Source organism: Balaenoptera borealis (genome assembly GCF_965194805.1).
Source record: "Balaenoptera borealis genome assembly, chromosome: 2".
NCBI lineage: Eukaryota > Metazoa > Chordata > Mammalia > Artiodactyla > Balaenopteridae > Balaenoptera > Balaenoptera borealis.
This window is the reverse complement of record NC_138867.1, coordinates 37,959,399-37,973,145: the sequence shown is the minus strand read 5'-3', so window position 1 is coordinate 37,973,145 and position 13,747 is coordinate 37,959,399. Positions and strand designations below refer to the sequence as shown.

General features: G+C 43.3%; 1 protein-coding gene and 1 long non-coding RNA gene across 5 annotated transcripts in view; one reads left to right on the top strand and one right to left on the bottom strand.

The window, feature by feature from the left end:
- The window catches only part of CCL28 (C-C motif chemokine ligand 28), a 34,198-nt gene that overhangs the window by 7,597 nt on the left and 12,854 nt on the right, over window positions 1-13,747 (top strand). For all 4 annotated transcript variants that reach the window (XR_014241863.1, XR_014241864.1, XM_082382543.1 and 1 more), the window contains exon 2: window positions 13,247-13,373. Coding sequence is in view for 2 of the 4 variants with exons in the window: in XM_082382543.1 (XP_082238669.1) it covers window positions 13,247-13,373 (127 nt within the window). In the remaining 2 variants the exon portion in view is untranslated. The remainder of the gene's footprint in view (window positions 1-13,246; window positions 13,374-13,747) is intronic.
- Window positions 2,694-9,053, bottom strand: LOC309624429. The gene is made up of 2 exons (XR_014241913.1): window positions 7,460-9,053; window positions 2,694-6,962 (listed from the first exon to the last, which is right to left on the bottom strand). It is a non-coding gene; the product is annotated as an uncharacterized lncRNA (long non-coding RNA).

The window sequence follows — 13,747 nt, the reverse complement described above, 5'->3', positions numbered from 1 at the left end:
GCTTTCTGATCAAAGTCAGCCCTGTGGTTACTGAAAACCAAAACTTCAGTCTGATCTTTAAAAAGGGACACAGGATAAAGGAGATGATTGAACCATACAATTTATATCAAAGAGAACTTCTATTGTGATTTGCTAGCATATATGTGGAGATTATAACTGCATCTGGACTGGAGGCAATCTTTTCTACTGTATTTAGGAAACCCTAAATATAGGTATTTAATACTTGACTGATTTGACTCTTTTCCACTGTCTTCTCTTCTGAAACTTTACCCTGAATAGAGTCTCTAAATTCAGAACAGAGGTGAAATGTAAGTTTTGTTTGGTCTGCTTTTTGAAAAATTAAGCCAACACTTTTATTATTTTTTTTTAATTTTAAAAAATTTTATTTATTTATTTTGGCCGCACCGGGCGGCCTGTGGGATCTTAGTTCCCCAACCAGGGATCGAGCGGGTGCCCCCTGCAGTGGAAGCGCGGAGTCTTAACCCCTGGACCACCAGGGAAGTCCCGAGTCAACGTTTTTAAACTGACAGATTTCAAATACACATACTCATATATACACACATACGAATTCGATTTTAGAGCTTCTCTTGAAAAATCAGATCTGGCAACAATGGTTCCACATTCCCCGGCAAGGACGAGCTAGAGCAGACCAGCCTCTGTCCTACTGTGGAGTTGGCTATCATCCTATTAGCTGCCTGGTTCCTGGAGGCATTTCCTTAGGGACTCCCGATATAGTGCCCCAATCTACTGAGCTTTATTACTGAGCACAGTTCTTCATCTCTATCCACTTATCTTAGCAAAACAAAAAGGTTTTCAGTTTATATGTTTCTGTAAATTTTTCAGAAAATTTCGCCATTGAAATTTTAGGACTCACCCCCATTGTTAAACAGAAGTCTACCAGCTAAGGCTTTATTCCTAGTTTTAGCAATGCAATTTTTTTTTTTTTTCTCACATAAAGATTTGAAATAAAAGTGTATACAACTCCCGCTTCAGCTTCCGGGCCTGTTTCTAGCTTCCCCCCAGCCGCAGCAGCAGAAGCAGCCCTCCTCCAGGAGAGGAGGGAGGGAGAGGCTGGCGGAGGGGGCAGGGTAATGAGGGAAGCCCTGCCAGACCCAAGGCCAAGGTCTGCATGGGACTGAGCTCTGGCAGAGAGGGCGGGACCACAAAACACAGAGGTGTTTGAAAAGGAACAGTTGGTGATGATAAGAAAGAGCTGAGGAGACCCAACAGTAACTTTCTGGGTTAGTCTTGGGGCTTTTTCCTAAGGCAGTTTGGGTCACAGGAAAATCACATTGTCTGAGAAGCTCCAGCTTTCTGCAATTTAAAAATAAGTGATGTCGGGGTTAAAATACATGAGAGTAGGCCTGAGAACAGTTGTGGAACTGAGGGGCAAGCCCACTGCTTTCCGTGCCAAACGTCCATTCACGTGTCTGTGTGTCTCAGGTGCCCTGTGGGAGGCTGTAATGAATTCAGGCTGGGAGGAAGGTCAGATAGGGAGGGAGAGAGGGAGGGAGGGAGGGAAGGAGGAAAGTGAATACTGAGCAGCGCAGGGAAGGAGGTATACGTGGCCCTGGCAATTGTCTCAGGCTGAGGGAGGGGATAGGGAAGCGGCCCGTGCCAGTGTGGGACTTTGGGAAATACATTTTGTTTTTTGAGGCATTAAATGTTCCATTATCTTAATGGTGCCTGAAGTGTCCATCTTGATGTGATGGCTCAGTAACTGGCATCCCCAAAATATTCCGCATAAATCAGGGAGCAGCTGACTGACCCATAATTAGAAGCCCTGGGCCCTCCTCAAAGATAGGGCATACTCCACACCTGCTGACATGGCTGCCGGCTCCCAGAACTCAATTCCGACTCCATAAAAATGTCTATCATCCAGTGGCCAAGAGCCGGATTATTTAAAGCCACAATCTAGGGCTTTGTGGGCCTTGCTGTTTTTATTGTGTGTTAAAGACTAAGGGTCCACTTTGTCCAGCAGATACAAGTTGGGGGATTTTGCTTGAGTCCCAAATTGGCTTTCTTCAAATTTCCTGTGACAAGCTACTTTCTCAGTGCAGGATGGCTCCTGATTAGAGACACTTGCTAGGGACTTGCTGCTTGCATCCTGAAAGAAAACTTTATCTTTTGTTTGTTTTAATCATAGAAGACTCACTAAGGAGGGTTGGAAGAATATACATTTGTGCTTGAAAGTTGTTCTGAACAGTTGGGACTCAGTTTCACCAGGAGTGGTTCCTGAGAAGCCAGACAGGATGTGCCCAGTAAATCTGCCCTTCAGTTTCTCTCCAAGTGTGCCCTTTAGTTAAAACAACAGGTCCTGATTTCCCTGAGTTCAATAACATTATTGGATTTAGCATCTAGATTTGGTTAAAAAAAACCCAAGCATCATCTTTATAATGTAGTTCAGGTTTGTTTGTTTGTTTTTAATGTCCTTTTCTATATCTAGAGAAGCAGAGTGGCTTCTTATAATAGCAATCTTCTCAAATTTCAGTCATATATGGGCCCCTTTAAAGAAAAACATTCTCTTTATTCTCAATGATGACCTTTAAATTATTTTACTACATCACTTGATGTATAAATATATAACTAGGTATAAACCCCATATATATGTGTATATATATGTATCTTCTGCAATTGTAAAACCAAAATAAATTTAAAATTTAAATAAAAACACAACTACAAAGCCAAGAATATTTAAATGTAACAATATTAATTTAATGTAATAGTTAATGTTTGGCCAAAACGAAAATCGCTATTCCAAACATGAATATAGCACTGATACTCGAGGTGCAGGTTTTGAGTTTCATGTGCATAAACTACCCTGTTCAGAATAAGAAGTGTTTTTTCCCCCACCATCTTTTTCTGTTTGAACCCTGATGGTATAATTGGCCCCTCCCTTAGCATGAACCCATTTTGAAATTCCACTCTGTTCTCTTCTTATTGGCCTGGGACAATTAAGATAGTATCTGACTTGGTAACAACACTAGCATAAACTTAAAGCAAAATTCAAATGTCCTGCAAGTGCTCCTTTAAGATGGTCTTCCAGAAGGTCCGAAACATGTCTATTTAAAGATTATCATTGAGATGAAATATTAAATTTAGGCATTGTCTGGAGAGCTCACGGACCCTGAGAACACATCCCCAGAGGTCTATGAAACCCAGTTTAAGAAATGCTGGCATACTGGGAAGAGGGTGAGCTTTGGACTCCAAAACGCCAGGTCAGAATTCTAACTACATGAACTTGGGGAATTGCTTAACCATTGCTTAACCAAAGCCACACAGATTTTTAAAAACATTAAATAGGACCATGAAGACGTTCCTGTACCCAATTCCAACATGTGTGTAGGTTTCCCCACACCAACAAACAACACCGAATTCCTCTCAATTCTGACACTATTTACCCAAAGATAGAATCAGATTCCACAGGCAAAGGGGTCAGCCCCACAAGGCTGCCCTCCACTTCAGATGCCAATCGCAAGCCCACATTGTTACCTGTGCTTCTGACCAACTGGCTACAAATGGGTGGTTCCAATGATCTTCCTCCTTGGGTTTGATTAATTTGTTAGAGGGCTCATAGAACTTAGGAAAATCTGGTTACTCACGAGATTACTGATTTATTACAAAGGACATCAAAGGATACGAATCAACAGCTGGATGAAGAGATACATAGGGTGAGGTCGCGAACAAAGGAGCTTCTGTCCTTGTGGAGCTTCGGGCCCAGCATGGCGGCACATGGAAGCATTTTGGTTCCCCAACATAGAAGCTCTCCAAACCCCCTCCTTTTTTTGCTTTTATGGAGGCTTTATTACATAGGCATGATTGGTTAACCTATTGGCCATTGGTGATTTTTATTTATTTATTTATTTATTTTTGGCCATGCTGTGCAGCTTGTGGTATCTTAGTTCCTGGACCAGGGATCGAACCCGAGCCCTCAGCAGTGAAAGCGAGGAGTCCTAACCACTGGACCGCCAGGGAATTCCCAGCCATTGGTGATTGATTAAACCTCCAGCCCCTCTCTCCTCCCTGTAAATCTGGGTGGAACTAAAAGTTCCAACCCTAAGCAGCCTGCATGCTTAGGTGCTTTGCCAAAGTTACCTTCATTAACATGGACCCAGTTGTGGTGCAAAGGGCTTATTATCAGTAATGACCAGACACTCATTTCACCTTTATGGTTTGAAGCGTTTTCAGGAACTGAGGACAAGAAAACCAAATATTTTAACAACAGATGCTCCCATTGCTCTTATTACAAGGCAATTCCAAGCGTTTTGGGAGCTGTGAGCCAGGAACTTACGTATATTTGAAGATCAAATATATCTGAGAAATATATTTACGTCATGTGAATGACCTATATTTTGGTTGTCTGAATGTCCAAATATAAATATTTCTTATAAATCACAAAATCACAGAACACAATCTACATACTGCTCTGTATTTTTCTCCCACTTAATCAAAGGTAACAGCATATCTGTACAACACTCATAGTCATTTCTTAAAAGTATGCATCATTCATTTTAACAGACAACAAATAAACTTCTTGGAACATTAAACTTTCATTCATTCATTATCAATCAAGAGTCCTATCAAGAGACAGAAACCAGACAATAATTTGTACAGCAAAAGTTTAATACAACAAATTATCAACTATAACAAGAGACAGGCTAGGAGGAGGACACTAAAGCATACAGGAATGGCAGACTTTCCCAGGACAAAACAGAGTGCTCAAGAAAGAGATCCTGCACCCCTGCCGTGCCAGGCTGAGACCAAGACCTTGTCGGAGAGGGCACAGCCATGCTCACTGAATGGCAAAAAAAAAACCCACCAGGTCTGCTGCCCAGATTGCAGAGGAAAGTTCTTCACAGGGAGGTGTCTCACTGGAGGGAGGGGGGCCAAGGGTGGGGCAGTCTGGCTCCTTAGTTGTGCAGCTGACGATGTTTATTCTGTGGATACCTTTGAAACGGATGCCTTGGCAATCAAAAGCTTAATGTCAGGCACTTACATTACAATCAAAACAAGCAGGTGACTTTCAGGCACTTACACTACAAGGGCCCATCTTAATTTCATAGAATAGGCAATTAAGGGTGACTCTGAAGCTAAGGGGCAATACATTGACAATGGACACATTCCACAAACACTCAGACACCTGGATACCTACAATGGAGCTGGCACTGTGTTGTATATTGACCTCCAGATGATGCCTTCTTTGTTTCCATTTATTGTTTACTATTTGTCACTTCTGTTCTAAGCACTTAAATGTATAAACTCATACAATCCTCACAACCCTATGAGGTAGGTGTATTACCATCTCCATATTGCAGATGAAGAAACTGAGACACAGAGTATTAAGTAACTCACCCAACATCAGCTAGTAAGTGGCAGAGCCAGGACTTGAACCTGGTAGTCTGTCTCCACACACCTAATGACTGTGCAGTAATGCCTGTCAGCATGTCTCTACGGCAAAAAATTACCTAACCCCCTTCAAGACTACCCCCTGAGCACTCCAGTGTCCATGATGTAAGAAGTACTGGTGACCAAAGCGGTTCAGATTAACTAAAGAAAAACCCTCATTCACTCTCCATTACACAAACATTATCTCAGGGCTCCAAGAAGTCTCTGGGAGAACTTTATTTGGGCACAGCAGTTTCATGCATCCTATCTTCATGACTCCTTCTTGCCTATATGGTGACAGCAGTGGACACCTTTGTCTGTAGGCATCCACAGTGTGGTATGACTCCATTAAGGTGTGAAGTTCACTGGAAGGGGAAATGTGTCCCCAACCATATTGGGAACATTTATTTAACTACTATCATTCTTTTTTTAATTAAAAAAAATTTTTTTATACTGCAGTGGTAACAGGGACGAAAAGGGGGAGACAAATCTGAGAAATGTCCAGGGAGTAAAATTTACAGGTGTTTGTGACTGGCTGTGGAGTGCAGGAGGATGGAATGACACACGGGTTTCTGGCTTGGGTAACTGTAAACAATGGTTAAATGAGATGAGAAAATGAAAAGGAGTTAAGTTTAAAGTGGCAGGAGATAATGTCCTCAGTTGGATACAGAGGAATGACTGCATTAGGGGAATGAGGAATTTAGTGTCTTGAAAATCAGGGATATGGAAAATTTCTAGGAAGGAAAGGGTAAAAATGTCACATGCAGCAAGGAGGTCTTCTAAGATGTAAGGAAATTGTCTGCTGGGGTAGGGGCTCTGAGTTCAGGTACAGTGACTCACTAATTTTTGTATACTTAGTGCCTGGAACAATGACTGACACAAGGTAGGCGCTCAATAAACGCTGCTGAATTGTACTGATGTGGCAATTACCTTCATTAGTAAAATGATACTTAAACGATTCGAACTCAAAAAGATTTGTATGAGATATTGTTGCTCTTCTCCCAGGGAAGGTTTTTCTTGACCTAACGAAGCCTAAGTTTTCATTAAAAAAATTTTTTAAGGAAATGTAGAAAACTTATCAATCCAACCGAAGGGGAAAAAAGCAAAGAAAAAAGATGACTGAAAATACAAAATAAGATGGATAAATAAATTTAACCAAACGTTTAGTGTCACGCTATTAATATCAGAAAAACAGAATTTAAGCAAAAGTCTGTAATAGCACTAGAGGAATCTTAGGGAAGGATAAATACAATCAATCCACCAAGAAGGTTCACCCAAGTCTGAGAATAGGGTGAGGAAGTGATGTGACCGAGGTGCGTCGTGCAAGCGCAGGGTCGAATTTTGTTTTTATTTAAAATTGCAGTATTTCATTCATCATATACGTCTTTGTATTAATTCTTATCTTTAAAAATGCTGCATTAAAATGTGACTTGTCTTCGTTACTGAGTTTTTTGGCGCCCCTTTAAATTTGGCACCCGAGGCTAGTGCTTCTACTCGAATCCCGGCTGCATACCGGAAGGGTACTTGTACGCGTTTGAAAATATAGCCCCAAGCGATGTATTGTAAAAGCAGACAGACTAGCAAGAAAAAAAAAAAAAAAAACTGACATAATCTCAAGAACAGTGTAAGATTTCTTACCTACGTGCATCAGAAACGGATAGATCAAGCACCCAAAGCACTAACGGAAGTAGGAAAGACGTGCCCAGAGCAACTGACTTTGCCCCACAGGTCCAGGAAGGACAGCCCGCAGTACGCCAGGCTGGCCCTGCGCGCCCCGGCCGGGCTCTCCCGCGCCGCCAGAGCGCGTCCTCAGGAGCCGCCGGGCAGAGGCTGGACTCGCGCTTCCGCTCGGGGAGGTCCGGGCGGCGGGCGCAGGTGCCTGCGGTTCCAGGGTCGCGGCAGGGGAGGCTCGCGCTAGCGGACGTCCGTGGGTGCGTGAGCCACCCGGCCACCACGCCGGTCGCGTGATGTTACCCTCCCGGAGGCGCACTCCTTATACTTGCCCGCTTCTCCGCTCCCGCGCCCTCCCTGCGCCGCACGCACCAAACACCCGCTAAGCGAAAAGCAGGCCCACCTTGCCTGTGGCGCCCAGAAGGTTGCACAGGCGCGGAGACCGGAAAAGCGGCGGGACGTGGCCCAGACAAGCGACGACAAGCACCACCCGCTGCCCGCGGCTGTCGCCCCGCACTCCTCCTCCTCCTCCCCGTCTTTGGGCGGGGGCTTCGGCTTCAGCACCTAGTTTCCCGATCCAAGGCCGCCTTGCCTACAGATAGGTGTAGCGCGACAGCCGTAAAGCGCCGCAGCGTCGTGCTGGTGTCTTTTTCCCATCTTCGTTTTAGTTTCCTCTGATTTTCCTTTTCTAGGGTCGCGAGTTGAACCCTTTATTTTATCGTGTTTGTGTTTTAAATAAATGCACTTAGGCTAAATTTAGCTGTATCCTACCTGTTATAATAAATAGCACCTCCGCTGTTTTCCAGAATAAATGTTTCGTGATTTCACTTTTAACCAATGAGTTCAATGCATTTTTTAGTTTCTAAGCAAATGGTTTTTGTAAATTTATAAATATATTTTCTTTATTATTTAGACCCAGATTTTTAAACGGTTACTTTGCACAGGAACTGCCTCTTCAAACACTATATACTAAAAAAGAACTCAACTATAGATACGGTAAGATAGTGCTGTGATGTAGGGAAGGAAAAAAAAATTTTTCCTTCTACCCTTCTAGGTTCTGTACTAGGACCCCTGTAACAAAAGACAGATTAACAAGAGAAAAGCATACAAATTTATTTAATGGGTGCCTTTGAGGCAGGAGATAGATGGGCCCCAAGCTAGGCATTTACAACTGGCCTCCGTTTACATTTCTTGGGGCAGGAAAAAAGTGGGCTTCAGGCGGGACACTTACAACTAGCCTCCTGTTTGCATTTCCTGAGACAGGAGTTAGATGGGCTCCAGGTTAGACATTTAAAATCAGCCTCCTGTTTACTGTCCAAAATGGAAGCTATAACAGGGACAGGGTAAATAGCCAAGCTTTGTCTCTTGTGGATGCCTTAAGATAACAGTTATGGCAAGAACAAAGAGGGGCAAAACGTTGTTTGAGTAAAGGATCAAGGGATCTCCGTTCCCCCTCCTCCTTGGGGCAAGGGAGACACTAAACATGCACAGAAAGCCTCCTTGGGGGTCAAAAGTCAGGGAACAACGCCAGGCCATGATGAGTCTTGCGTTCCCCCCCACCCCCAATCCTTTGTGTTGAGATCCATCTTAGCTGATAAGTGCGTGCTGACCTACGGGGAGGGTCCTGAGACAAATTAGCCTAGGGGGACAAAGCAAGATGATTGGCCAGAAGGGAGACAAGGACCCAGAAAACTGCCCCCTCATAAAGGATTTAAACTTCCCGAAGGTGCGAATCTCTCGGAGTTTGCCTGTGCGTCTTTCCGCATGTACTCTGCTCTTCCAAAACACTTTTTACTTTTCTCTTTACCTTCTGCCTCCTCTCCTGAATTCTTTCCTGACAAGGCAGGCAAGAACTGGGGATTTAGGCCCTAGCCGCTGGCCTCTGTGGTCTAGCAGTTAGGACTCCCGGTCAGGGAACTAAGATCTTGCTTTCAGCTACTGCTCGCTACTGCTTGCTACAAGCTGCCGCTTACTGCTGCGTGCGTCCGAAATCACCTTCACGAGGAAATGAAGACCTAAAGAAGCTGTCTGAGTTACTGAAATGGAGCAGGACCCTATGGTCCTTCCCCCCACCCTCCATGTCGTCAGCCTGCCTTTTATCTGTGGAAAAAATTGAGTCAAAGAATACGTTTCATCAGAGAAGTGAGAAAATGCAGAAACAGGAAAACAGTCAAAGGAGACCAAATTATAATAGTTTAGTCATTAAGCAAAGTCAAGGACTTTTAGTTTCTCCTTAAGGGCTATAGATAATATTCGGAGCCATACCCTGTGAGCTGTACATAAGCTGCCACAGTTCCAAGAATTGGCCTCGAAAGAAATGGGAACAAACCAACCCCGGAACTGAAGATTAACTGTACCTAAAACAATCGATATGACGCTGGTCAGACCACCGATGACTGTCAGAGCTGACTGTATTGTTTCTGCACGTAGCCCCCTCCCTCTTGCCCCCTGATTGTCAGAGGGGGAGTCGGCCTTTGGACAGGAGTCTGCCCTCCATACCCTGCCCCCACCCCGGTTGCCGGCGTCCAAAATAAAGCAAACTTTCCTTTCCACCAACCTGGCCTCTTTGTTGGCTTTTGAGCGGGAGCAGCTGGACCTGGGTTTAGTAACATTACGACTTATAAGTTGGACAAAGAGTGGTAATTGTGAAAACGTGAGAAGACAAAGGAACTTGGGCTAAAGCAGTTAAGCATGGAAAAGTAACTAGGAACATAAGGCTTAGTTTAACAAGGTTCGTTTGTGGTTCGTTTGTGCAGAGTTTCCTTGTCTTCAGCTTCCTGTGGGGTGGAGATACCATCTCACTTCACCCAGAAGGTGGGGTGGTACCACCCTCTGCTGCTAAAAATTTCTTTCTTCCCCAGGTGTTGGGAGAGTACCTTTAACTTGGAAGTTTTCTCTCTTGTTTTTAGGAAAGTCAGAGTACCATTTCTGCATCTGTTGGTTTTTTAAGTGGCTTTAACTTAAAATAATCAACATGCCAGAGTGGCATATTTTGGGGTGGCGTGTTCTGAACTCTTTCGGTGACAAAACATTAGAAATTGTAGATGAAATGTACAATTTCTTAGAAGGCTAAGATATCAAAATTGACTGGAGAAGTTACAGAAAATCTAAATAAACATGTAACTATTAAGGAAGTTAAGTCAGAATTGAACAACTTTTCTTCAGACAGACAGCAGGCCTAGATGGTTTTAGAGGTTTTACCAAACATTGGAGGGACAGATAATCCTTGTCTTACACAAACTTTTTCAAATAATAGAAAAACAGAGAAAGCTACCCAATGCATTGTTGAGATTAATATAATGTTAACACTCAGAACATTCAAGGATGATATCAGGGGATAAAAGTATGGACTAATCTTTTTTATGAACATAGATGCAAAAATATAAAAATGCAAAAATAAAAATATGTTTTTATATTTATATTTATCATCGAAATCAGAGGAAGTTCCTGGTGGTTCTTTAAAAATGGAAATATTCTGATAGGAAGCTGCTCTAGAAAACCTCTAGGGGGCGATGTTATCTAAAAGAATCTTACCTTTGCCGTAGTCCAAACCACGCTGTTAAGATTCTTCATTGCTTAACTCCTTGTGCACGCTTCAGAGGATTCCATCTTTCTCGGCCTTTTACATTTCCAGCTGCCTCACTAGGGCACCAGTCACATCTGTGAACATATGATAAATGCTGGCCTGCCTCTTGCCTGTCGATAGTTAATCTGTCTTAGGTTAAGTGATCTCCAGGTAAGCCCAGCCTACCTTTATATCTGAGAAATATAATTCAGTTTATTAAGTACATATAGGTCCTGAGTGCTTTTCTGGCTTAAAACTGTGCTTTGAATTGATGTCAGCACTCCAATAACTCAAATTCTTAAGCACATAGGTTTGCCTATGATTCTTAATTCCCACAATGCTTCTGAAAGTCCATTTCATAATTTATAGTTGCCTGGGTTACAACTAATAACAGAAGTATGTGTAGTAGTAACTTCATCTTTCTACCCCCAGGGTCCAGCATAGTGATTCATTGTAAAAGAACTCATAGACATAGATATAGATAGTGTTTCATTTATAAGAATTCACATAGTAATTCTTTTTTTTTTTTTTTTTTTAGAATTAATTAATTAATTTATTTATTTTTTGGCTGTGTTGGGTCTTCGTTTCTGTGCGAGGGCTTCCTCTAGTTGAGGCAAGCGGGGGCCACTCTTCATCGCGGTGCGCGGGCCTCTCACTATTGTGGCCTCTCTTGTTGCGGAGCACAGGCTCCAGACGCGCAGGCTCAGTAGTTGTGGCTCACGGGCCCAATTGCTCCGCGGCATGTGGGATCCTCCCAGACCAGGGCTCGAACCCGTGTCCCCTGCATTGGCAGGCAGACTCTCAACCACTGCGCCACCAGGGAAGCCCCACATAGTAATTCTTATATAGTAAGATGGGTGAATGAATGAATGGTTACATGAATAAACCCAAAACCTTGTTTGGGATATTAAAACAGTTTGACTTGGAGAATAGGAAGCACAGCGTAGCTAAAGAAAGAAACAATTAGTTTAAGGAAATCAATGCATTAATAAATGTGAGGACAACCAGTGTCGTTCTCCCATCGTACTTTTTAAAAAATTGAAATAAGGAATTCCCTGGTGGTCCAGTGGTTAGGACTTGGCGCTTTGCTGCTGTGGGCCTGGGTTCGAAGCTCAGCACGCCCCCCCCCCCAAAAAAAAGCATATAATTCAGGGAGTTCCCTGGTGGCCTAGTGGTTAGGATTCTGGGCTTTCACTGCCGTGGACCGGGTTCAATCCCTGGTCAGGGAACTGAGATCCCGCAAGCTGCGGGATGTGGCTAAAAAAACCCAAAAAACCAAAAACAAACAAAAAAAGGGACACAATTCAGTGATTTTTAGTATATTCACAGAATTTTACAACCACTACCACTATCTAATTTCAGCCTGTTTCATCAACCGAAAAAGAGACCCTGTACCGATTAGCAGTCATTTCCCATTCCCTCCTACTCCTACTCCCACCCCTGGCAACCACTAATCTGCTTTCTGTCTTGATGGATTTGCCTATTCTGAACATTTCATATAAATGGGATCATACAATATGTGGCTTTTTGAATCTGGCTTCTTTCACTTATAATCTCTCCTTGTCCCAAGAGCAGGGACCTCTATGGCTTAGAGCTGACACCACTGAGGGGTTTTACTCATTTCTTTTAACCTCTAATTCAGGGGCTAACTTCTGTCTGTTATTATGAGACTGCCACCTGCAGCCACTGTTGACTATAATTTCTAATTTTTTTAAAAAAAAGTGTATTATCCACTTGGAAGAATGAGGAGCATAGAATACTGTGTGCATGTGGCATGTAGGAATTTGCAGATACACATTTTAGTAGGAGATTAGGTTTCCTTGCATATTTGTGTTGCCCTTTTCTCCTTATATCTGGGTAACATAAGCTCCTCCTAACCTGACTTCCTGCCCCGGTCACTCCTCACTTATCTTATCCCCACTTGCTCATCACTGCAAGACAAATTTTCCTAAAACCCTTCTCCTTTCTCAAATCTTTAATGGACTCCATTTCATAAAAGATAAGCCTCCTTAGACTGACATTCAATGGGGTGTGACCTCAGTCTATGCTTTGAACATACCTCCCATTACTCAGTTTCCCAGCCACTCAGTTCAGACCAAGTGGTCTATTTTTCTCTATTCTCTAAATGTGCCCTGGGCTTTCCTATCTCAGAACTCTTGACCATGCACTTCCTTTGGCCTGGACAAGTTTTCTCCATTTTTCTCCACCCATCCAAGTCCTTAAAGATTCAGTTAAGAACTTCCCTGGTGGGTCAATTTCAAACCTGCTCCAGGGACCCATGTGGTTGCTGCCTTCTGAGCTCACGGGACACTTTGTCAACTTCACCTCTTTAAGCAAGTACGGTTGCAACCCCAGTAACATCATCTGAAGCTGTTTCTCAACTCTTGCCTTGTTTTGTGTCTTTGCTTGTGCTTAGTTTTATCTCCCCCCCCCCCCAATATAGTGTAAGTTCTGGAAGGTAGAGACGTGTCCTGCCCTGGAGTCTGCATGCACAAAGCCCCCAGTAAGTGTTTGCCTCTTGCTCCAGTGGGTTAACATTCTGTTTCTCTAGAGTCTTCAAGATAAGAGCCAGGCCAGTGTTGGGTAAACTGTAAGAGTTCACATTTCTTTCTTCTCCTCTTTTAGCCATACTTCCCATTGCCTCCAGCTGCTGCACTGAGGTTTCACATCATATTTCCAGAAGGCTTCTGGAAAGAGTGACTACATGTAGCATTCAGAGAGCTGACGGGGATTGTGACTTGGCTGCTGTCATGTGAGTGTTCTCGGGCAGGGAGGTCTAGACCTGCAGAGTGATCATTTCTCGTCTAGTGAACAATAGGTTGTGGAGACTTTGCCTGATACACAGCATACAAATAATTATTTGAACAAGGGAGGGGAGGGTGGCGTGAATGTGCACTCTCTCTGTGTCAGGATGTCCAGAGGCACATGCTAACCCTCTGTTCCCTGCACTGCACTGCTGTGCTGAGAGGGAAATGCCTTTAGTCACCAAAAAGTGTGCACGACTTTCCTCAGCCAAACAAGGGACATTCTGAGTGAAAACAAAAGCAAAAACAAAAATAAAAACAGAAGGTGACTCTATTCAATTTCATGGCTTTAACTATAATTTTTCCCTGCAAGTAATGGGCT